The sequence below is a fragment of the Ostrea edulis genome, chromosome 9 (genome assembly GCF_947568905.1).
Source record: "Ostrea edulis chromosome 9, xbOstEdul1.1, whole genome shotgun sequence".
Lineage (NCBI taxonomy): Eukaryota > Metazoa > Mollusca > Bivalvia > Ostreida > Ostreidae > Ostrea > Ostrea edulis.
This window is the reverse complement of record NC_079172.1, coordinates 15,399,236-15,422,627: the sequence shown is the minus strand read 5'-3', so window position 1 is coordinate 15,422,627 and position 23,392 is coordinate 15,399,236. Positions and strand designations below refer to the sequence as shown.

At 34.5% G+C, this 23,392-nt stretch overlaps 2 protein-coding genes across 2 annotated transcripts in view; one reads left to right on the top strand and one right to left on the bottom strand.

The window, feature by feature from the left end:
• Window positions 1–13,585, bottom strand: part of LOC125658209 (remodeling and spacing factor 1-like) — a 26,101-nt gene extending 12,516 nt beyond the window's left edge. Inside the window, exons 1-10 of the mRNA XM_056150649.1 lie at window positions 13,421–13,585; window positions 12,903–12,997; window positions 9,362–9,454; window positions 8,909–9,037; window positions 8,552–8,628; window positions 6,684–6,772; window positions 2,961–4,873; window positions 2,111–2,567; window positions 1,689–1,774; window positions 398–502 (exon numbers count right to left, since the gene is read on the bottom strand). Coding sequence (XP_056006624.1) covers window positions 398–502; window positions 1,689–1,774; window positions 2,111–2,567; window positions 2,961–4,873; window positions 6,684–6,772; window positions 8,552–8,628; window positions 8,909–9,037; window positions 9,362–9,454; window positions 12,903–12,997; window positions 13,421–13,565 — 3,189 coding nt within the window. The 5' untranslated portion in view covers window positions 13,566–13,585. The remainder of the gene's footprint in view (window positions 1–397; window positions 503–1,688; window positions 1,775–2,110; window positions 2,568–2,960; window positions 4,874–6,683; window positions 6,773–8,551; window positions 8,629–8,908; window positions 9,038–9,361; window positions 9,455–12,902; window positions 12,998–13,420) is intronic.
• Window positions 13,586–13,835: 250 nt separating this feature from the next.
• Window positions 13,836–23,392, top strand: part of LOC125659393 (adipose-secreted signaling protein homolog) — an 11,217-nt gene continuing 1,660 nt past the window's right edge. The window contains exons 1-5 of the mRNA XM_048891051.2: window positions 13,836–13,945; window positions 14,028–14,159; window positions 19,487–19,720; window positions 20,180–20,305; window positions 21,029–23,392. The exon at window positions 21,029–23,392 is cut by the window's right edge and continues 1,660 nt beyond it. Coding sequence (XP_048747008.1) covers window positions 14,135–14,159; window positions 19,487–19,720; window positions 20,180–20,305; window positions 21,029–21,129 — 486 coding nt within the window. The 5' untranslated portion in view covers window positions 13,836–13,945; window positions 14,028–14,134 and the 3' untranslated portion in view covers window positions 21,130–23,392. The remainder of the gene's footprint in view (window positions 13,946–14,027; window positions 14,160–19,486; window positions 19,721–20,179; window positions 20,306–21,028) is intronic.

Here is a 23,392-nt window from a genome sequence, read left to right as displayed (position 1 = left end):
TTTCTAAATTATGAATCAACAATAAGTAATTATTATAAAATCATTATAAAAATATGCCATTCTCATTAGCTGTTCTTGAAAATACAAATAGAATTTCTACTTTAAAAACAGCCATTATAGTCATACACAGTACCAAAATACTAAATCAGCTGCAGTTTAATTTTGATTTATTTGTTACATCTCAAATGACTGCATGTATCCAACGGTTGAAGAATTTGTAAAATCACGTCTCAGTTCTATCTTCAAACTCCAAAATCATTTACTAAATATATGATTCCAACAAAAAAACTGATGGCAGAAAACATTTCAAAAGAAAGAATTACAACTTCACAAATATCCACTTACGGAATATTTTATAAGTAAGAATCAGAACTTTCTGATGACAAGAAAGACTCACATGTTCACAGGGGGGACAGTACCAGTCGCCGTCAGGGATGATCATCAGCGGAGGTCTGAGACAGGCCGTGTGGAAGGCAGCATCACACTTGTCACACAGAAGCAACTGCAAATAGAATATTCAGTATATCAGCTTAACTACGGTGTTATATCCACGAATTTGAGTTATTTCCCTCAAATTATTAAATTTAGAGATGACCTCTGATAATCCTCATCATGCAAATCAAAAGTTCTTCACAGATCAAATGTTTACTTCCTTGACTTCAAACAATGCATATTACACAAAAATGTGTTGGTCCATCATTTAATCTTGGAATCACTACCCGTATATAATCATAATCTTTCAGAAGGACTTATGAGTGGTGGGAGATAGCTCAAGGTTTCAAAAGAATAAAAATAGCATTGTACAGTAGAGGGGAATAACTCTAGCAAAGAGAAATTACATCTCGTATACTTGTCAGGAATCAATTATTACTATAGTTGTTATAATTATATATAAATCTTATCATCTACATGTATATGTATCCTAAATGAAACAGCAACACTTAGTGGCTATAAGGTCAAGTTTGCATAACTCTGAATTAATGTGCTAACTTCACTGTGGATGATGTCATACAATGGCTGCCTCAATGTGTGTACCTCACTTAGAAACACATACATGTATAGGATATTTTGATCAAGCTAAGGACATATCAAGTAGCTTATGGAACATTTCATATATGAAAGCATTTTATTCATAGTCATTGGTTGTTAACTGTAGGATGCATTTTATTCATAGTCATTGGTTGTTAACTGTAGGATGCATTTTATTCATAGAAAACACACAGCTGGACCTTATGTTTAAATTAAACAATAAAAAAACAAACCAATATCTGAATCAACACAGTCAAAGAGCAATAATAAACCATAACAATTCAACAATGGCATAACTTTCTACAATACACAGTAAATGTACAGTTTTCTCTTGAAATTGGAATTCCACCTTCTGTTGTGCAAGTACATTGCATGAAATATGCATCTTAAGATCACCCCCCCCCCTTCCCAAAAATTGAATAAAATGAAGAAAGACCAGTCTATCACAGTATATTTGCCCAATACATTGCCCAATACATTCTGGTTGATCAATTTACTTACAAAAAATTCTTATAGGCCAGTGTATAGTATAGTGCATGTTTGTATTTTACCCCTTCTGATTGGTGGGTTTTCTGACATACTCTTAACCATTCTGATTGGTGGGTTTTCTAACATACTCTTAACCATTCTGATTGGTGGGTTTTCTAACATACTCTTACCCATTCTGGTTGGTGGGTTTTCTGACATTTGCAGCATGGTGTATCATTTGGTATCTCTTCCTCTGCCACATCCTCCTCCAACTGACCTACATAGGCAGAAAGAACTAAAATTATAAAATCATATATGTATGTCACAAATTAGTACAAATTACAGTAAAACAAGTTACAACGAACATGCTTAAAATGAATTCAAGTTAACGACACTGTAATTTTTATTCCCTGTTGTTTTTAAAATTCATTGATATGACTCATTACATATGTACAATTATAATGAATAGAAATCATTTGCCCCAGCACTTTGCAATACTGTAAATGTACATATTGATCTTTCATTATATCTTTTTATAAGGTTTTACAGTTAGAGATTCTGTTTAAGACTTGCATGCAACAGCATGTAGCTTTTTAATATGAAGGAAACTTACGTTTGCGAGCTTCCTGTCTCTGCGCATTGCGACCTTTGGTGGGGGTGAAATCTTCGTCAGAAGTTTCCTCCTCTGAGCCCACTTCAAACTCGCTTCCCACAGCATCTTCCTCGAAGCTGGAAGGTTCTGGTGTAGGCTCCTTCCTCATCTTCATGTTCTTCACCCTGGCACTCCTCCTCCTGCCCTGGTCATCCTCGTCACTGGGAAGAGGCTCCTCGGATTTCTCCTTCTGTTTACTTTTCGATTTCTTTGAAGTTTTCAGTGGTACATCATCATCACTTGAGTCTGATTCCTCCTTCCTTGTTTTCTTCGGGGGTGGTTTTGATTTCTTGGAAGTTTTCGTTGGTGCTGGGCTGCCATCATCTTCACTGTCACTTGCTCTTTCTAAAATGTTTCGTCGTTTTGACTTTGTTTTCTTTGGGCTTTCTTCATCTTCATCACTTGAAATTTTCTTCTTCTGTAATGAAAATAAGAAAATGGCTAAAAATATAATCCCAAAAACAGGGAATTCCAAGAGTAATAATAGCTCAGGGGATTGCATTGTCCATCCACGTTGTAGAATTTGATATATTTTTTTATTTTGGAAAATTTAAACAATGCCAGCAACTGTACTTTCATTCTGAATCAATTTTTTTTGCTTTTGAATTTGTAAGGGGCATCTCATTCTTTTGATATCTATAATTGTGTATAAGGAATCTAGTGACATATATCTAAAACAGATATAAAATTTTCAGTGAGAACCTAACATAAAACACAAAATTTTCCTCATTACAATATACCAGTTTCATAAACTCTCAATCAATCCTATTTTTAGTTGAAGCAGAGAGTTCAATACAATTTTTCTGTATACCTTGACAGGCCTAGTACTTTTCCTGGATGGAGCAGCTGTTTCTGGCCTCTTCCTGGCAGAGTCTGCAGACTTGTTTCCGATCTTACTCAGGGGAATGTCATCACTGTCAGACGAGGAATCCACTTTCTTTGGCGTCCTTCGCTTTCCGCGTGGAATGATCTTCTTGGCATCTTTGGCTTTCTTGGAGTTGGGCTCTACTGGGGACTCCTCTGCCGACTCATCGTATTCGATCCCTCTCTTACGACCACCTTTAAGATTGGCTTTCTTTGGTTTCTTCTTTTTCGTGGTATCTGAATCATTCTCAGACTCAGCTTCATTTTTCTGCAAATCCTTTGTGGGCTCCTTAGATTTGTCGTCGGGCTCCTTGTCCTCATTGTCACTTTTTTCGGCACTTTCCTCGGCAACGATTTTCAGCTGGTCTTTGTCACTATTGTCCGACTTATCAGTGGTGTTGTTTTCTTTATCTGAGTCTGCTGTTCTTTTATCAGCACTACCTGTATTTGTTTCATTAACTGGACCTTTAAGAGAGATATCAGTCAGGTCACTCTCTTCAGCCCCTTTACTCTCTGAACAGTTCAACTCTTTATTACCCAGCTTTGAAGATTCAACCTTCCCATTTTCAGATGATGTTTTGGGACTTTTCTCCAAATTTTCAGGATTATTGTCAATATCATTTTCCTCTGAATCTTTAGAATTCTTAATGGGCTTAGAATTGATTTCCTTATCCACATTTTCACGTCCATCTTCCACCACTTCTGGGTTTTTATCTGGCGTATTACTTTCATTCTTTTTTATGTCTTGATGTCCCTCTTCCACTTCTTGGTTTTTATCTGAGGTGTCACTTTTATTCTTTATGTTTTCATGTCCCTCTTCCACCACCTCTTGGTTTTTATCAAGGTTATCATTTTCATTCTTTTCCACCACTTTGTTTTCTTCATATCTGTCTGTACTTGGTTTGTCTTTTTCCTCACTGTCAGGTTTTGAATTACTTTCACAGACCATACTACTTTCAATGATATCATTTGCTTGTGTTTGTAATATATTTTCAGACTTTCCTTTAGAAACACCGACCTCTTTTACAGAACCCTGTTCACTATTGCCAACTGCCTCATCCGTTTTTTTCTGTTCATTCACAGGGCTCTCATTTTTCTGTTCATTGACAGGGCTCTCATATTTCTCATCACTTCCTGATGTATCAGCTTCCAAGGCTTTCTCCTTTCTAACTTCCTCCTCATTTTTAACAAATTTTACAGTCTCTTCTTTTTCCTCCTTAATTTTCTCTTTCATGGAATCCTCTGTTTTATCAGTATTTTTTCCCACTTTTATTGAATTTTCATCTACACAAGATTCTTCCACCTTTAATGAATCAACCAATTTTTCTTCTTTGACCTTGACATTGTCTTCCACCTTTACTACTTGAGGAACTTCTTTGACCTTGACACTATCTTCCACCTTTTTTTCTTGTTGAACTTCTCCTTTGACATCGACACTATCTTCCACCTTTTTTTCTTGTTGAACTTCTCCTTTAACATTGACACTATCTTCCACCTTTACTTCTTGAGGAACTTCTCCTTTGACCTTGACACTATCTTCCACTTTTACTTCTTGTTGACTCTCTCCTTTGACCTTGACACTATCTTCCACCTTTACTTCCTGTGGAACTTCACCTTTGACTTTGCCATCACCTTCCATTTCTATGGAATCTTCCCCAATGACCCCTGGTTTCACCTCCAGATTTTGGTCCTTGCTCTCACATTTGACAATGTCAGTGTTTCTATCATCTTTGTGTTTATCTTCTTTTTCTTCCGCAGTGCCATCCACCTCGTCTGTTTTGTCTGGCTCTTTCTTCACGGTGGAGGAATCTGTCACGTCATCATCACATTCCTCTTTTTTGTTTTCCTCATCTGTGTCTTCTGTCAATGACACAATTAAATGTGAAATATTGGCCATGTCTTTCAGCATATAAATCTTTATACTATTCACATGATGCTATTTCTCCATGAATTTCATCTATATATACAGACTCTGAAATGTGCTACTACACCACTTGCAAGTAATGGTACGAATAAACGAATTATTAAATTTCAATCATGATCCCATTTCTTGGAGCAAAATCAGTCAGATTAAGATGGCTCACTACACCCTGAAATAGTTTCTCAAATCAGTACGGATTGATTTAATCAAAAAAGATATGATGATATATAATAAGTATATATGCCAAAAAGGCAGAAAATATGCACATTTGGATAAAAACATGATTTTCAAAAAAATTATTTCAACGCATTAAAGAAAGACTCTGGTGGATTTGAACTTGAGATCTGCGGTTCACCAGCCCAATGCTTTAACCGCTGAGCTACGATGATAGACAAACAAATCGATCGATACAAATAATTTCACAAACATTTAAATCGCCATCTTGTGACGTAGTGTCATAAAGAGTATAAGCTTTAGTGTAGTGAGCTACCATAATTTGTTCAAAAGATATTTCTAACAATTTTTAACATGATATTAATTTTGGCATTGTTGTAATTGTCTCAATAACCTTAAGAAAACAATTTGCATACTAAGCATTTATTTTTTTAATTCGATTTTCCAGATCACCACACATTGGTTTTCTGATTCCGTATCAGTATCCTCTGAAACTGATAATGTCACAATGCATCAACGCAACGTTTTTTTTGGGGGGGGGGAGTGTGTGTGTGTGTGTGTGTGTGTGTGAAAAATACTGACGCATCATAAACAAAACTGTGTACACACATAAAAAAAAAAAAAAAAAAAAATCACTGCAAGTCTGTGTTTTTGATAATTTGAAATACATCTATTATCTTAAAAATGTGGATTTATATAAACGTGATCCGCACCTGTCAACTCGACGTGATCCGAATCTTCGGATTGAGTTACTGTTGTAATAATATATATGTATCGGGTTTTGTGTTGCCTGGTGGTTTTAAAATCATTATTTCATTTAAATTATCTGCACATTTCTATGGGCATGGTTTGATCTTGCACAGAGTGATTCTTGCATGGAACAATAAAGGTTTGTACAGAATGGTGAATGGTTTGCACTGAATGGTGAATGATCAAAGAATGCTGAAAACTCAACAGTTTGCACGGTACGATGAATGGTCTGCACGGAGCGAAGCGGAACACTTTGGAGGTGTAATTGCACATTTCAGGGTCTGTATTGATTGACATTTGAAAGTTTAATTCTATAACAGTACACATGTATATACAAATACCACAAACAAACTACATGTATAAGTATTTTCATCCCCCCGCCCCACCCCCATCAGATTTATGAGACGTATGGGAGTAACATTTTTATCTTCCAAATATAAAGGAAACTATTTAAAATTGACCATCAGGAGAAACTAGTATAATTGTTGGAGAAGCAACCAAGTGCCTTGGGAGTTTTAAAGTAAAAAGTAAAATGTATTCCTAGAGTTCTATTGAGTATAACTGATAAATATCAAATAAGCAGCTTGATTTATCTTTGTTACTCTTCATGCAGATGGAGCATAGTCTTCATGCAGATGGAGTATAGTGATAATTATTGTCTTGCAACAGACATATCCTGATAAACATCAAACTAACTGAACATGGTACCCATCAACAGCTACCATGTTTAATGAAAGCCAATCTTTAAATTTAATTCTACTAAAAGCAATAACATCCCACTAAAGATTCATTCTATAAATAATTATATTGAATGTACTGGCTCACCAGTATTGGACTCACTTTCCTCCTTGTCATCATTACCCATTATCTGTCCCTCCAGGGTGCCAATCAGCTTAGCCAGTTCACTCCTGTTCCTAAAGAAGAGAAAGGTCATAGAATGCAAAACAACTCAAAAATAATTCTGTACAGCAGATCCCATGTTATTTCATATTGTTATTCTGAATCTGAAAATATTGTGAAAATCCAACAACTTCTCCAAAAATAAAAATGTTAATCTGATGGAGTTCAATTAATATGGTTCAATTTTAGAATTATTCATAGAATCCTGGGCATAAATAAGTGCTAATTTCTGTTAAAAATCAGAGATGATAATTTATTATCTCTATGTCGAATTGAAGCTGAAACAATTCTGCATGTTTTCTTTTATTGCCCAAATGTTTGTCTATTTATAATATGGCCCCTTTTATAAAAAAAAAATGGATATTTGAAAAATGTAGAAAAAGACTAAAATTTTATGCAATTAGAGTAATACTACAGTGCAGGTCTTCCTGGAGAAGAGGAAGCCATCAATCTAATCATATTGCTTGTCAAAAGGTATACATTCAACAGAAAATCATTTTAATAACCAACTAATCTTAAAACCTGAAAATAAAGAACTCGAGCTGAAACGAGCATTCAAATATTTGTGAATTAATAGTAAACAGTGAATATCCAACTGGAAATATTCAGTTGTGTGTCTAATACCCCACATGCAAGTTTATACACTGCTGTAAACTTTGTCACATCCGATCATATATTGCGATGGAAACGAGAAGTTGTTTCCCTTATATACAAAGGCACAACATTATATCTAATCAGCTATCTAAAAGAATAACATTCCTCATCCTTGTGGTATGTAAGTTTTGTGAAATTCTCCATTTATTTTAATGATATGTTTTGTTTCAGTCAATCTTACGATATCAATATCACATACTGTTATACTGAATTAATGGTATGAGCAAAATTCTTTTATTGACATGTGAAAAATATGTTATCATAATTCAAGGGATTCGGAATTTGAATGCTAGATTACGAATGGGAAAATTAAAAAAAAAAATCTAGAAACAATTGCTTATCATCCTTCTTTGTTTTTTGTGGGGGTGGGGTCAAGTTTCATCTTTTAATGAAACCTTTCAGTAAATGAGATTCGATATTGGATTCAAATTTTCATCATCCAAAATAGTAACCTTCAGGTAGTCATCTTGGATTGAAAGGTAAAACAATTTTCTATATGTAAATTGTAAAATACAAAGATATTTTATATAATGTTCTGTCTACTGGTATGTGCTAATTGGATTCTAAGATTAACAGAACATGCTGTATTTCACATACTGAAAAATATTCATCTTTTTTTTTCTTCCAAAGTAGACCTTAAATAAACATCCTGTGATATTTCTTTTATTCATAATATTCATTGTTTTGCTGATCATGATTTGTGCACCCTGCCAGTTTCGGGGGGAAAGTACATGCTTGAATAAAGAATGTTTAAACTGCTAAATAACATTCTATATTTCATTGTCACACCATATAATTTGTAAAATATGTATAGTTGTATTCAAAATACAAGCATCACATTTCATCACTTCATCAAAGCTCAAATTTCAAGGTTGGAAAATACAGTGCACCGCACCTTCCAAAAAGGTCTATTCCTTAGACGAGCGGAAACAAAATTTCAGACAACAGTCCGGCTAAATATACAGCCAGTGTATGACAAAAGATGTCACAAATACGTAAATTCATTTGTATGAAATAATAAACATCACAAAAGAGATAATCAGGACTGGCAATTTTGAACAGAACTGGCAACTTTTGAGTGTAACCAGCCCTGTGAGTGGCCTGTAACTCATTTCATTTCCCTGGAATTTAATCCTTACTTGCAAACAACTTCCCACGTTTCCGCATCTACGTCATCCTGATCCTCCCTGTACACACGAACGTTGAAGTCTTTATCCTTTTAATTTTTTTTTACAAACATTAGAAGTGATGTTGTGCATGTATATTTAACAATATCATAAACATTTTACAACTTTCTAACAGTATTCAATAATTAATCTAGACACTGTTTAAACATTATCAAAATTGTTACATCATTCTTAAAAATCATTTCTGACAACCAAGTCTCTCTCTGGTCTAATAAAAAAAAATTAAGATTCTAGGGAGCATTTTTTTTTTTAATTTAAGCATGTAGATAATCTTTCTTACAAATATTTGGCTAATAGATTGTTACTTACAATGAGATACCAGTACGCTAATCCATTCTTATCTCGACCAAGAGGCTCAAACCTCATATCATCAGCAGGTTTTGCATTAATCTGTTCTTTGAATTTAGAGTTAAAGTCAAACTGTTTTTCAAGGAGATTCTGTAAAGAATACATTTAAAATTTACAATTTTCTCTTCCTTCATATGAATTTACAAGCATCAAATTTGTATCGTTTATCAAAGTCCCAATGGAATTTTATCAAAGTCCCAATGGCCCAAAATCAAAGTTGCAATAAGATTCTATCAATGTTACAATAGAAATACTACATAGTGACCATGGAATTCATTCAAAGTCCCAATGGAATTCTATTATTATTCATGTCACAATAAAAATTCGTAATCTTTTCCAATGTTGTCATATCCCTGATACATATCTGTGATGTTTGCATCTCACGTACACAATCCACTATCATATTCATCATACCTTTAAGATCGTAAGTTTTGTTGCAGTTTTGCAATGCTTGTATCCAAACCGTTCCACTTCCCATGCATCAACATTGGAGTAAGTGTGTATGAACTGTATTCAGAAGAAAATGGCGAGAATCTGATCAGTTGTCTGACATTGCATTGCAAATTTAATAGTCCATCACTATGGTTGAAAAATGGTGTAGTTAAAAAGAAAACTTGGTAATAACATCTTTGATTATATACATATATGCAAGAAAAGGGTATGATGTTTGAATTTTTGTAGGGACATGGACACGATTTGAGCTGAACATTTTCAAATTTTATTTTCCCATTTTCATCGTTTACAATGCTTAACAAATTTTAAAGTATTTCTAATGGTCAACCAAAATTTGAATATCAGTTGTTGAGTTACAAGTGAGATACAGAACTCACAATTCTTTGATATGTAAAGAAGGTTTGTGCCCGGTTTTTGTTTACATATAGATTGCTTTAAAGAAAATAACTTGATTAAAACAAAATAAGATGTGCCAAATACTAGAAATTATTTAATTGAGCTCAGAATTAACTTGTAAATTTAAAAATAATCTGCTTTAAACAAATCTTTTACTAGTATATCTAACCTTTATGTAAATGAAACCACAGCATGAGCCTAATTGTGCATAACAAAGAATTGAGCTCTGTATCTTCTATGTACCTCGACAACTGACATTAAATTCGTACCTCGACAACTGACATTAAATTCTTTGCTGATCATTAGAAATACCTTAGTTAAGCATTATAAACATTAAAAAATGGAAAAATAAAATTTGGAAAATTTAAGCTAAAATTGTGTCCATGCTGCTTTTAAACAATATCAGAGATTTTTTTATCTACATGTATGCATCTAGCAACCAATGTTTGGTTACATTCTCGATTGAAAATCATGCCTTTTCCCCCTTCATTTTCCAACAACAATTTCCATTTCAAATCAAACAAAATGCCAGTAGAATCTAAGAATCATAACTTGAGATAACAAGCATTAAGTGGTAGTGGTTGGGGATGAGAAGAGACCTCTTTCACCACACCCAAAGGTCATGGACTACAACAAAGAGGAACTCATTTTAGTGAATAATTTTCTAAGTAGGTCAGAGGTCAATTTCAACAAATTTGGTACTGATGGAAATGTCTTTTCACAAGAAATCCACATGCTAAATATGAAAGCAGTACCTTACAGTTCAAAAGATATTGCTTCTGTTTGAATTTACTAAGAGTAGGTCAAAGGTCAATGTAAAAGTCACCAGGTCAAAGATTTCAGTAACAATGGAAAGGTCTTGCCACAAGGGATACACATACCAGGGTTTTTTAAGGTCTTGATTTCAAGGGCCTGGGCCTTTCCAATAGGGAAAATTAGTGACATTTGCTTGAAATTGGGAAAATGTTTCATACAAAGAAGTAGGGAGAAAACCAATCCAGGGTGAATTAAGGAATAATTGGACTCCTTCCGACTTTCAATTTGGTCAAAGTTTATCTCATTCAAATAAGCAGAGGTCAGAAAATTAGGTTTACTTAACTATTTTGAAGCAAAAATTATAATCTGTGGGCATGTGAAGAAGATTAATGAACAATTAGACTACCCTGCTTGATTTGTTTCCTTTGTTTGGAAATTTCAAAGCAAAAATTGGGAAAAATACCTGCTTTTTAGCATTGGGAATGGGACCTTATTTTGGCCCCCTACAGACCCTAAAAAAATCCCTGCATGCCAAATATGAAAGCTGTACCTTTCGTCTTTCCGTGGGGATCCGGGTTAGAATAGGTCCTCAGTACCCCTTGCTTGTCATAAGAGGCGACTACATGGGGTGGTCCTTCGGATGAGACCGTAAAAGCTGAGGTCCCATGTCATGATAAAGATCCCTTCTGCTCAAAGGCCATAAGCGCCAAGCATAGGCCTAAATTTTGCAGCTCTTCACCAGCAATGGTGACACCTACATACGAGTGCAAGATTCTCGAGAGGGACGTTTAACAATATACATGTAACAATCAATCTTATGTTGTTATAGATATGACCAAGGTTATAGGTTTTTATTTTTTTATTTTTCAAAAAGTACGCCAATGTCACAAGGTCAACAAATCTGGTACCAATGGAAAGGCCTTTTCACAAGAAATGCACATGCTTGAAAAACAATACAATACCTCTTATGGTCTGAAAGATATGGCTTATATTTGAATTTTCTAAAAATAGGTCAAAGGTCAATTTAAGGTGGAAAGGTCTGGCTACAGGGAAAACACATACCAAATATGAAAGGTCTACCTCTTATGGTGTAAAATATGACCAAGGTTACAGTTTTTTGCCACAGACAGACAGACAAAAAAACAACTATATGCCCCAGAAAAAAGGGGGTCACAGAGTATGAATTTGTTGTACTCGCCGTATGATTGGTTCGCAAAGACATTGCTTAATCTCGGGATCATACGAATGGTCTCGGGATTATTCATGGACCAATCACATGACACATTATAAATTCCTACTCTGTGACCTCCTTTTTGGCTGCCAGTGGAAGAGATGAAGCCCTGTCAGATCAATGCAAGCAAGATTGTGTCAAATAAAAGAGATGAGATGGGTTTTGAGTTGAAGAGACTTGTAGTATGACATCTCCCTGACCTGCTGCTCACCAAAATTCCTTATGTAACACTGCCATTACTTGTAAAATGTGCCCCGAAACGGGGACCCCCTTTTTGTTTACAAATTTTTGTTTCATACCTTGTGTATCTTATTATACCGGTAGAAGGCCAATCTCTAAAGCTTACAAAAAGTGTGAAACGATTACATGAATCGAAAAAGGAATGAGATAGACAGGGAATTCACACATTTCAGAGAAATTATTGCCACCAAAAAAAAAAATATCATAAAAGGGGGGTTGGTAACATCCATACTTCAGGTGCCTGTGAAAGCTACATAGCAAGTTTCAATTCAATACCCCAAAATAAAATAAGTAAAACAAAAACACAACAACAAAAAAACACCAAGACTTTTTGTAAAGGGCCATAACTATTGTAAATTAATGTTGACCAACTTTCAAATATAATCTAGAGTTACACTGAAAGTTTCATAAAAAAATACTGCCCAGAATAAAGAAGAAAATGAGGAAACAGAATGGGAGAGACTGACTGATGAATGGAGAGCAAATCGTTAGTCTCCGATTTCACTGGTAGGGGATAAACAAAACTAAATAATACTGTTACATACACTAAATGATATACCATAATAGCATTTATTTGTTAAGGTATGCAATATTTTCCACATCATCTAAATCTATCATGACAGATATTGGAATATGTTTAAACAATGCTAAATCACTGACACATCATCCAATTTAGCTCAGAATGTTTGAAATCTTATGATAAATCTTCTTTATATACAATTGACTGAAAGAGTTTTTTCCATCCTGCAATACGAATGCCAATTTTTTTTTTAGAAATTATAAAATTTTCATCGGTGATTTCTCATACAGTATAACTGACATGAAAAGGTTCTGCATATTGAGTACCTCACAAAACCTGACCATTGTAGGATGCATTACCTTGATGACATAGCGTTCCCATTTATCAGTGGCCACTGAACTTTTCCCCATTCGTCTCAGAAGTTTCACATGCAAATCAACCAGAAAGGAAGGTACTGCAAAACAATTAAATGTAAAATTACGACTTCTTTAACAGAATTAAGTGTTTGAACAGAAATCAACATTAAAAGGAACCAAGAGGCAAAAAATAGACTCTTGTTCGTTCTTCACTATTTTGTAAGAATGCAAGAAGTTCATAATATATAGTTCCCACATGCTTGAGGGAATATAAGACTTCAAAGGGAGCTAATGCAAGTACACATTTGCGGATCTTATTCTCGTTTTCATACATAATTGGTATAAAAAAATCACAGAAAATCGGGAGAGAATATTCTATGATGCACAATGAATACGGCTGAAAGTGTATCACTGATGCAACAAAGAAATAAAGATTGCTGCAAAGTATGGAAACAAAAGATAAACAAAGATATTTAATTAAACATGGTGTAAACAATAAAATAAATTGTCTTTTCACGAACCATGCTTTGTGTCTTCCAGCCAGGTTTGTAGATCTGTATAAGATATATCATTGAGACCCATCAATTCACCATACCGGTCCAAAAAGTTACAAATAACTGCAAAGTTAGGGTCATTCAGGCAATCATTTTCTGACGCCGTCGCCATCTTGATCGATATGCTAATACTTTCACTCGGAATGTTTCTAATGTATAGATACGGATAATGAAAAAAATTAAGATATTCCGAAAGTTCATAATAAGTATTTCGATCCCGACATTTCAATGCATTATGTTTCAGGTATGTAATTTTTATAAAATAAAACATGCTTTATTCTGTCTGGGTAAATACATTGTATAAATTTTCAGGTACAATGCATATTTTAGTAGTGAAAACAGAGTGAGAAATATTGATTAAGGTTGCGCATTATTTGAATTCATTCGGGATCGAAATCTAAAAAATAGTTTAATCATAACTTGAATTTCCTCAGGACTTAGGACAATTAGTGAATTACAGCTCAAGTTACAAGACAATTTATTCTACACCTGGTAAATTTCGTGACTTTACACACAATCATGATGAAATCCAAGACCAATTTTCTTTTATGCCGTAAATTGTTTTCTTCTTCAGAGAGTCGTACCTGCAGTCAGGCTGCACCGCCATGTGCATTTGGTAAAGGAGATTACAGCAGATATATCCCATCATACCTGTAAAGAACCGTATTTCATATCATAGAAATGGAAACAATTCCAGAGACAAGTGGTATGATAAACCCAAGTTTTATTTTTATTTGCAATATTTTTACTAGCTTTCAACACATGTATATGTGTGGGGTTAATTTTTTTTCTAGATCAGCTCCACTGACTGTTCTCGCTCTGCTTTCGATGCAGCGCTTTTCTCTGAGAAGAATCAATCCCATGAAAAATAATATGCTGTCGGTGTTACAGTTTGAGCGAGCACAGCTACATTTATATATATAATATGTCTTACGGCGTGACCGTGTTTGAGGGCGAAGCAAAAAAATATTGGCATTAGTATCTAGATCCATAATAGGGCATAAATAGCTCGAAATATGATCACCTAAGGTATGAGGACAGAGCTCAATCAAAGTATTCTAACTTTAGACATTTTTGATCCGCCTATTCATTGAACGCGGGAAACGTTATGCAACTGATGTAAACAGTGCATTGTGACGTCATATTCAGCGTCGGTGTTTAGAAAATACACAAACATAGGAAACTTTGTAATGATACAATTCACGTTTTAAATCAAGGAGTGATTATATATAACTAAGAAAATAAGATTTACAAGCTTTTATGGATTTTATGTAACATCTCAGAATAACGTGAACTTGGGTACACGAGATTCAAAATAGAGAAATACATGTCCACGCGATATTATTCGAATCGACGCCATTAGTACCAAAATTTTCAAGTTCCATAGGTATGGTTTAATTTTTCATTATTTTCTTATATTTTCCTTTGAAACATGTATATACGTGTTACCTATAGGGAGAGCTCCGCTCTCACGACCCTTCGGGCCGTGAGAGGGCTTCGCCCTCTATGATATGCCTTGTGAAGGTGAAGCAAAGTATTGGTATTCGTATTTATAACCATGTGTGCTTATTTCATAAACTTCGTAAGCATTCTACATGATAACACAAGCACCTGTGTTTATATCCATAACTGGGTTAAAAAAATCCCAAGTCATCCTGACGTGTACAGACAGCTGTCAAAATATCTTAATCATCTTGTTACTTTAGACATTTGATCTGCGTATTCTTTGAACGTGGGAAATATAATGTAATAAATGTTAAAAGTGCATTGTTACATTATATTTAGCATCATTGTTTAACAAATTTACAAACATAAGAAACCTGGTACAATGAGAGAGTGATCATGATGGAGAATTACATGCTTTTACGGATTTTTTGTAACATCTCAGAACGAGAACTTGGGTAGATGAGATTCAAAATGTTGAAATACATGTCCTTGTGCTTTCATTCAAATCGACGCTATTTTGATCCAAAATTTCAAGTTCCATAGGTTAATTTTAATATGTCAACGGTGCTACCGTTTGAGCGAGCGCAGCTACAAATACACATATTTTCTAACGTTCATGCTTTGACCATTCGACCAGGTTCAATTTAAACAATATCTATTTGCCAAATACTCAGTACATGAATGAAATTAGACAGCAGAAACAGCCTATTTAGTTTTCTCCTTGAGTTTTATATTGAATAAATAATTAGTTTCATCGAGGTTCATTTCAAGGAAATAGCTTTAGATGCTGAAAAAAACAAACATTTTATTTTATAAATGTTTTGGCTGAATTCCATTGATTTTTTGTAATCTTTTTAGAAAGCTTAAATCAATGGAGTTTGGATATGCATTAATTGTATTAATTAGTGTCATAAAAGCCTTGATATTGAAAAAAAAAATTATGTTCTACAGATGGATTATTTATTTTGAAATAGTGGAAAAGGAGGGAGTTCCATGTATGCTTACAAAGTCCATAACTTCATAGTTTGACAGAATAACTTAAAAAGCATATGAATCCCATTGCAAGAAAACTTCTTGTGTTGATGTGCATATAGGTTTTTTTCTTTTACAGTTCGTCTTGAGATTGAACTTTATATCAGTTTCCAATTTAGTAACGGTGCTCCCTCACATAGTTTAATGTCAATTAAGTTGGTCTCTTTTTTTATGCCCCCTTCCCCCTTTAAAGAAGAGGAGCATATTGGTTAGCACCTGTTGGTCGGTCGGTCGGTCGGTAGGCCACATGTTGTCCGGTTGATATCTTGAGAACCATTCACTTGATCATAATGATATTTCATTTGTGTGTTGTTTATGAGTAGAAGAGGACCCTTATTGTTTTTCAGGTCAAAAGGTCAAAGATCAAGGGTAAATCTACTCTGGACATAGGAATATACTGTCTGCTCAATATCTTGAGAACCCTTTGCTTGACAGAAATTAAACTTGGTACACTGGTACATCCTAAGGAGTAGATGACGCCTATTGATTTTGAGGTCACATGGTCAAATGTTAAGGGTCAAACTGGACATAGGAATATACTAACCACTCAATGTCTAGAGAAACCTTTGCTTCACAGACATCAAACTTAGTACACTGGTATATCTTTAGAAGAAGATGACCCCTATTGATTTTGAGGTCACATGGTCAAAGGTCAAGGGTCAAACTAAACATAGGAATATACTGTTCGCTCAATATCTTGAGAACCCTTTGCTTGACAGACATCAAACTTGGTACACTGGTACATCTTCAGGAGAAGATGACCCCTTATTGATTTTGAGGTCACATAGTTAAAGGTCAATGGTTGAACTGGACATAGTAATATATTGCCTCCTATATTTTAAGAATTATTTGCTTGATTAACACCAAACTTAGAACACTGGTACAACATAAGGAGTAGATGACCCCTATTGATTTTTAGGTCACATGGGCAATTCACTCTTGACATAGGAAGATATCGTCTGATCAATATTTTGAATTGATGATACTACTATCAATTAAATGATGTGTGTATAACCCTTTTCATTTTGCACCATGGGCATATTGTGTTTTACAAACATCTCTTGTTCTTCTTGTTTGAATAATCAGTTACTTTTGACTTTAGTATTTCAATCAGATTTGTGGTTTGCACTCAAGTATACACAATTTGTATTTGATGCCATATTATGTATGCTTAATGATTAGTATATTGTCCCGGTAGCACGACTTTTACAAATAGAAATAACAAGTATTTAGATCCGCCACTGTCAGTCTTATTGCGAATATTTGTCAGTTGTTTCCCCTATTTCAAACATAGGTGGCGCAAGACTCATTCACGTCTTTGTTGATTTCCAGTGTACATAAGATTTATGAGAGAGTGTAAGGTTTTTGTTGTGCAAATAGGGAGCGGGGGTAGAATTCCCGAGATATGAAGCTTTTAAAAAATTCAATTGGTTCATTGTCATCAAATGTGACAGCGACAATGATCGTTTTAAGTTCCACTCAGCGTCGTGCGCTATAAACTTCAGTCTTCAGTTCAGTCTGACTTCACAGATATCAGATGACAACTTTGTTGCAGAAAGTATTTACGGGTGGTTAAACACTTGCTCTGTAGATCGTAATATTCTGCATGAATGTTTTATGCTGAAATTTTATCTATCCTTAGTGATACAGTCATCAATGATCTTATAATTCTATGACTCTCACCCCCCTCCCCCCCCCTCCCCCCCCGCCCCCACCCCCTTCTAGACTACATGTAGATCTATAATCGAACAGGGGAAATTTGATTCATCAATGTATAAACGAAGTATGGCACAAAAATACATTTCAGATGTCATTTAAAAATTAACTTTAGAGTTAACCAAGGTCGTCAAAATATGAATGAACGCGATTGCTAACATCACCCCCACCCATTTAAAAAATCATTGCATTACGTTTTTCAATATTGACTTGTAACTTCGATTTCAATCTGAAGTATGAACATTCAAATTGACCTTCAAATTGAAAAGTGTACTACATTTGTTAAGTGATGTATTTTAGTATTAAATCATTCATATCATGAACTGTCATGGTACATATAAACATGATAAATCCTTATACATGAAAGTAAACACGGGTCAAATTATGTAGGCCTATATCAGTTTCCTGCAACACCATGGACAAATGTCATTTGGATACAACCATTCCTATATGCAGGATACAGTCGTGCTTTTCACGCAGAGTACAACCAACTCAGAGTATATCAATCATAGTATATGGATGGAGACGTGAATTTAGAAGTTGAAAGAAAGCTTGAACTTCCGTCTTAAACTTGCAATCCAAATTGTAATATTCAATTAAAATGTAGAAACTCGAAATTTTTAATCATTATTGTACAGCTAGCATATGGGGTAGTAAAATTTATTTGACCTGCCAATTTTTATGCTCTCGCTTGCCCTATGGACTAATAAAAAAGTTAATCGCAAAGACTGTTTACCTACCGTGACGTCATCACGTAAGTGATATATAAGTTAAAACACGCAAATAAACTGTTTAATGTGGTATGATATATCATGTACTCTGTATACATGTGGCTTCTCTATCGTGAATTTTATTTTATAAAGAGAAGTTATACATATACATTCACTATTACTACACATTTTAACAGCTTAATAATATAAATTCAGATATATATGGATATATTTAATAATTGATATTCTTAATCCTCGATCGAGAGAGAGAGAGGGGGGTGGGTGGGTGGGTGCATGTCCGCATCTTATTGTTTTAAACATATGCAATTCAACAACTTATAAAGAATTATGATGTATTGTATATTATATATTGAACCTAAACTACTGTTTAAGCATGTAAGCTTCACCACGAAGTAGTTTATAATGAAAAACGTTCAATGTGTATTGAATGTCTTTATTTAATCGATGTGACAGAGAAAATTTGGTTACAGCTGAAACTCTCAACGTGCTTTCCTTTCCGCTCAGAGAGTCTTGTAATGCGTTTTCTAAGTTCGTCTCTAAGCGTAGTGAGGTCCTACGAACCGTAATCCGCCATCGTTACTAAATATTCAACAACTTTCTAATCTAAACATGTCCTTCCGACGCTCTCTTGAATTTGAGGTTAGAAACGCCTTGGACGTTAACGGATCGTGCGCCACCTACAATCAAGGGCGAGTAATTTGAAGTTTTATTTGCCATTATGACGTACGTCAAAACATAGACATGACGTCACGTTATACAGGATGTTATATTTATACCCATCTATTGAATGCAAAAACTCTTTATTGCTGCACTGCAACAATGAATTATTCTTGAAGTGGCATTATACAGGCATTATACAAACAAACATGTATACATGTAACAAAAATATAATTTCAAAACATTGACTCTTGACATCTCAAAATATTTTGAACACACCTATAAACTTTGAAATATTTACAGTTGAAGTTTTGTAACACGGCAATAACTTTGAAAGATTTACTAACAGTGAAAGTTTTTGAAAATTGATTTCTTTTGGTGGATGAGCATATGACGAGGGTTTTTATTTATAAACTGTACCATTAGTATGTTCATTTATCCACTTCTTCAGCTTCCCACAGCAAGGAGCATGTGCACTTTGCAGCAGAACAGCTGAAGGACCATAACCTTGAAATTCATGTGAAGCAGCAAGATGGTCAAGCCGACATTCACCTAGGCTTTTTACAGGTCCACCACCACTACACAATTTGTTTCTGTGTCAAGGACACTCTAGGAAGCGATGTGTGTTATGATGAGAGGGAGAATCTGCATGTTGACATCCAAAGAGTCGCACCAACTGCTGATGGTATGGGCACAGTTACATTTTCCAAATTAGTCAAGGCTCGAAACTAATGCTAGTCCGGTAGCCCAAGGCTAGTAAATTTTGCCTCAGACTCTCAGAATATCAGTTATGAGCATCACCGTATAAAACGGATACAATACGATCATGGTTTGTAAATCACCACTCGCTAAGATTTTCGAGTATCCACTATTTTTACTCGCTATTTGTTAAATGTACTCGCATTTTGTGAGTATTTCTCGCTAATTTTGAGCCCTGCTACATGACCTTTGCCCTACATGACCTGTGTCCTACATGACCTGTATCCTACATGACCTTTGTCCTACATGACCTGTGTCTTACATGACCTGTACAAGTCTTGCAGAACTTTACTCATTTTAAACATCTCTAAGCATGTATGCTCTACATGTACACATACCTGATAAAAATTACTGATTTCTAATTTTTTGCTTGATACAACTGTAGGTAATGGACATGAATTGGAGCTGAATTTTAATGCCCACCGAGAGAAGTTACTGAATGAAGTCATTCATATTCAAAGCAAGGACAAGGAGCAGAGTCTGAAATTAGTTCTTCATGCCAGAGTGCTAGGTAATAACAAAATCAGAGTGTAAGATAACCGTGTCAGAGTGTTAGGTAATCACAAATCAGAGTGTAAAATAACCATGTCAGAGTGTTAGGTAATCACAAATCATAGTTTAAAATAACCATGTCAGAGTGTTAGATAATCACAAATCAGAGTGTAAAATAACCATGTCAAAATGTTAGGTAATCACAAATCATGGTGTAAAATAACCATGTCAGAGTGTTAGGTAATCACAAATCATGGTGTAAAATAACCATGTCAGAATGTTAGGTAATCACAAATCAGAGTGTAAAATAACCATGTCAGAGTGTTAGGTAATCACAAATCATGGTGTAAAATAACCGTGTCAGAGTGTTAGGTAATCACAAATCATGGTGTAAAATAACCATGTCAGAGTATTAGATAATCACAAATCAGAGTGTAAAATAACCATGTCAAAATGTTAGGTAAACACAAATCATTGTGTAAAATAACTGTCACAGTGTTAAGTGATCACAAATCAAACTGCAAGGTAATTACAAATCACAACACTGTGATGTACAGTATATACTGCATTATTACAAATGAGAACAATCTGTGTATTAGATTGCATCTGTTTAACATTGTACTTATTTTGTAACATATTTTAATGTTGAAAGATATATACACATGAAATGAAATGGATGCAGGTGTTGCACTACATTGTCGAATGCTTGTTATCATTAAATTGAGAAAGTTTTTCATTACAGGTAAAGGAAAGGGAACTCCTGCATTAAAGGATGGCATCAAGTGCTTCAAGGTCGACAGCGATGAGGACTCTGACACACACAGTGACTGGCAGGGCTTCTGAACCAGGCACTCAACCATCAGCAATCTCTAGTTTACGTTTAGCTCAGGTTAAATCTGATTGTTAGAATATGTCCTACTGTTTCAAGTTGATCAGAAAATATTTTATCTAGAAATGTAATGGAAAGTATACAACCCTGTAAACAGTGTCAACTTTTACCCACCTAATGAATTTTTTTTATTAAGTTTGAAATATTATGTTTGAAAAGTTTCAATTTTTAAAAAAAACCAACTTGTTTTTCTTTAGTGTGTTTATAAGACTAAGACAATTGTTCGACTAAACTTTTTCCAAATTCTACTGATTTTCAAGGCCAGGTATTTCCCATATTCCAATCAGTATCTCTGGACAGGTCTTCCAAATATTCCCTTTCTAAACAGCTACTTTTGAGTTCCTTTCTGACATAGTTAAAAGTGCCTATATGAAAAGGAGAGACAAATCTATTATTACTAGAGTAAATTAATCCGAAGTCGGATCACGAATTGTCTGGGCGTCTCATTAGATCTGATGATCCGCGCTTGTCAACAGGACATGATTCAATTCTTTCTTCGGATGAAATTACTGAAGTCATGATAAATTTATTATATACCTGCATTATATTTAGAATTAATTTCTAAGTATCAAAAAGACAAAAACACAGTGAACATATTTTTGTGTATGTAGTCTTGCCAGTGATGCTATCGATCACTTGCCAAAAAAACGTGCATAATACATTAATTATGATGTTATGAATCTCCGAGGATGGAGAGATTAATTCAGAAAATTACGGCAGTGAAATCAACACACAATAGGTGTATGATAAAAGTATTTACATTGATTTTCTGTGTTGTATTTAATACAAAATGTTAACTATGCATGCTACATTTGATGTAGTCTGATGATAAAATAAAGGAGATTTATTTTGTAGAGTGACTTAATCTACAAAAACGTAAAAACATAAGGTCAATTTTTAAAAACTAATGGATATATTAATGTATGGATATGGTGTATGTATATTGTGTAAATGTATTTTAGAATTAGAGAATCCAGAAGATTTTGATATTGTTGATGAGCTGTTTGGAGCAAACAGGGCCGTTAGGTGTTATCGTGCTAAAGTAGGAACTACAGAGAACAATCCCTCAAAATATTAGCGCAATGTTGATTGTCGTTAGATATTACAGTCAATTGAAGATGACAACAAACTAGTGATTGGTAAACATGACATCAAGTATGCAAAAAAAAAAGGTTTTGCTTGTTTTCATTATGTTTAAAATATTGGTGGATAAGATTCTTTTTTGTTAGGGATGGCTCAAATTTACCACTATATACACTGTGTATGAGAAGGTATCTCAACTTCCTGGATGTGCACATTATTATGTTTATCTAGACAGGAAGAAGGAAATGTGTTTTACAATATGTACCTCCATGTTATATAATATACAGATTTGTTATGTATTAATGTATAACGTTTTTATCTGTTCATATTTTTAAAAGTAATTACATTTTACCAAAAATACGGGGATATTTCTCTTGATAACATTATTCAATACAGAATTGTTAATTGTAATACTGGAATCAGATTGTCCACCCGTATACGTCCCCATGGGATGAGGATGATTACACACACACACACACACACACACACACACACCCATCAATGTTGGGGTCAGAAGGTCAAGCAAACTGAGCAGTGATATAGGAAAACAGATTAAGGGCCTTGAATTATTTCATTTTTTATTTGAATTGCCAAAATTCACGCACAGACTCAACATGGGATGAAGAAGACCTCTGTGGACTTCAAGGTAGAAGGTCATGCAAGGTGGACTCCGAGATAGTAAGATAGTCTCTGTGTCAGAGTGGTTTCCCCTTTCACCTGAGTTTACAATGCGTACTGTAGCTGTCAAAGAAGTGCAACACTTCTTCAACATCCACTTACCTTAATCTATGCCCTATTTCAGTTGTGCTCAGTGTATCAGTGCAACTAGGAAAATTCTAGTTCTTCATGTGGTTCTTACATGTATGTATTAAGTTTGTTGCTCTGATGTTTGAAAACTGCATTTCTCAGGACATCTTGGGTCTTCTTTTTTTTTCAGATTTCACCGAAAAATGTATTGTCTAAAAGCCTAGTGTTTTATTATGGCTTAATCAGATTTGGATTTGAAATACAGATTTGTGAATATATGATGTTATACATAAAACCCAAATCTTATTTTTTTAATGCAGCATTGCATAGCAACCAATTCAGATTTGTTTGCTTTCTGTTAGAACGTGCAAAGAATCTTTTTAGTTA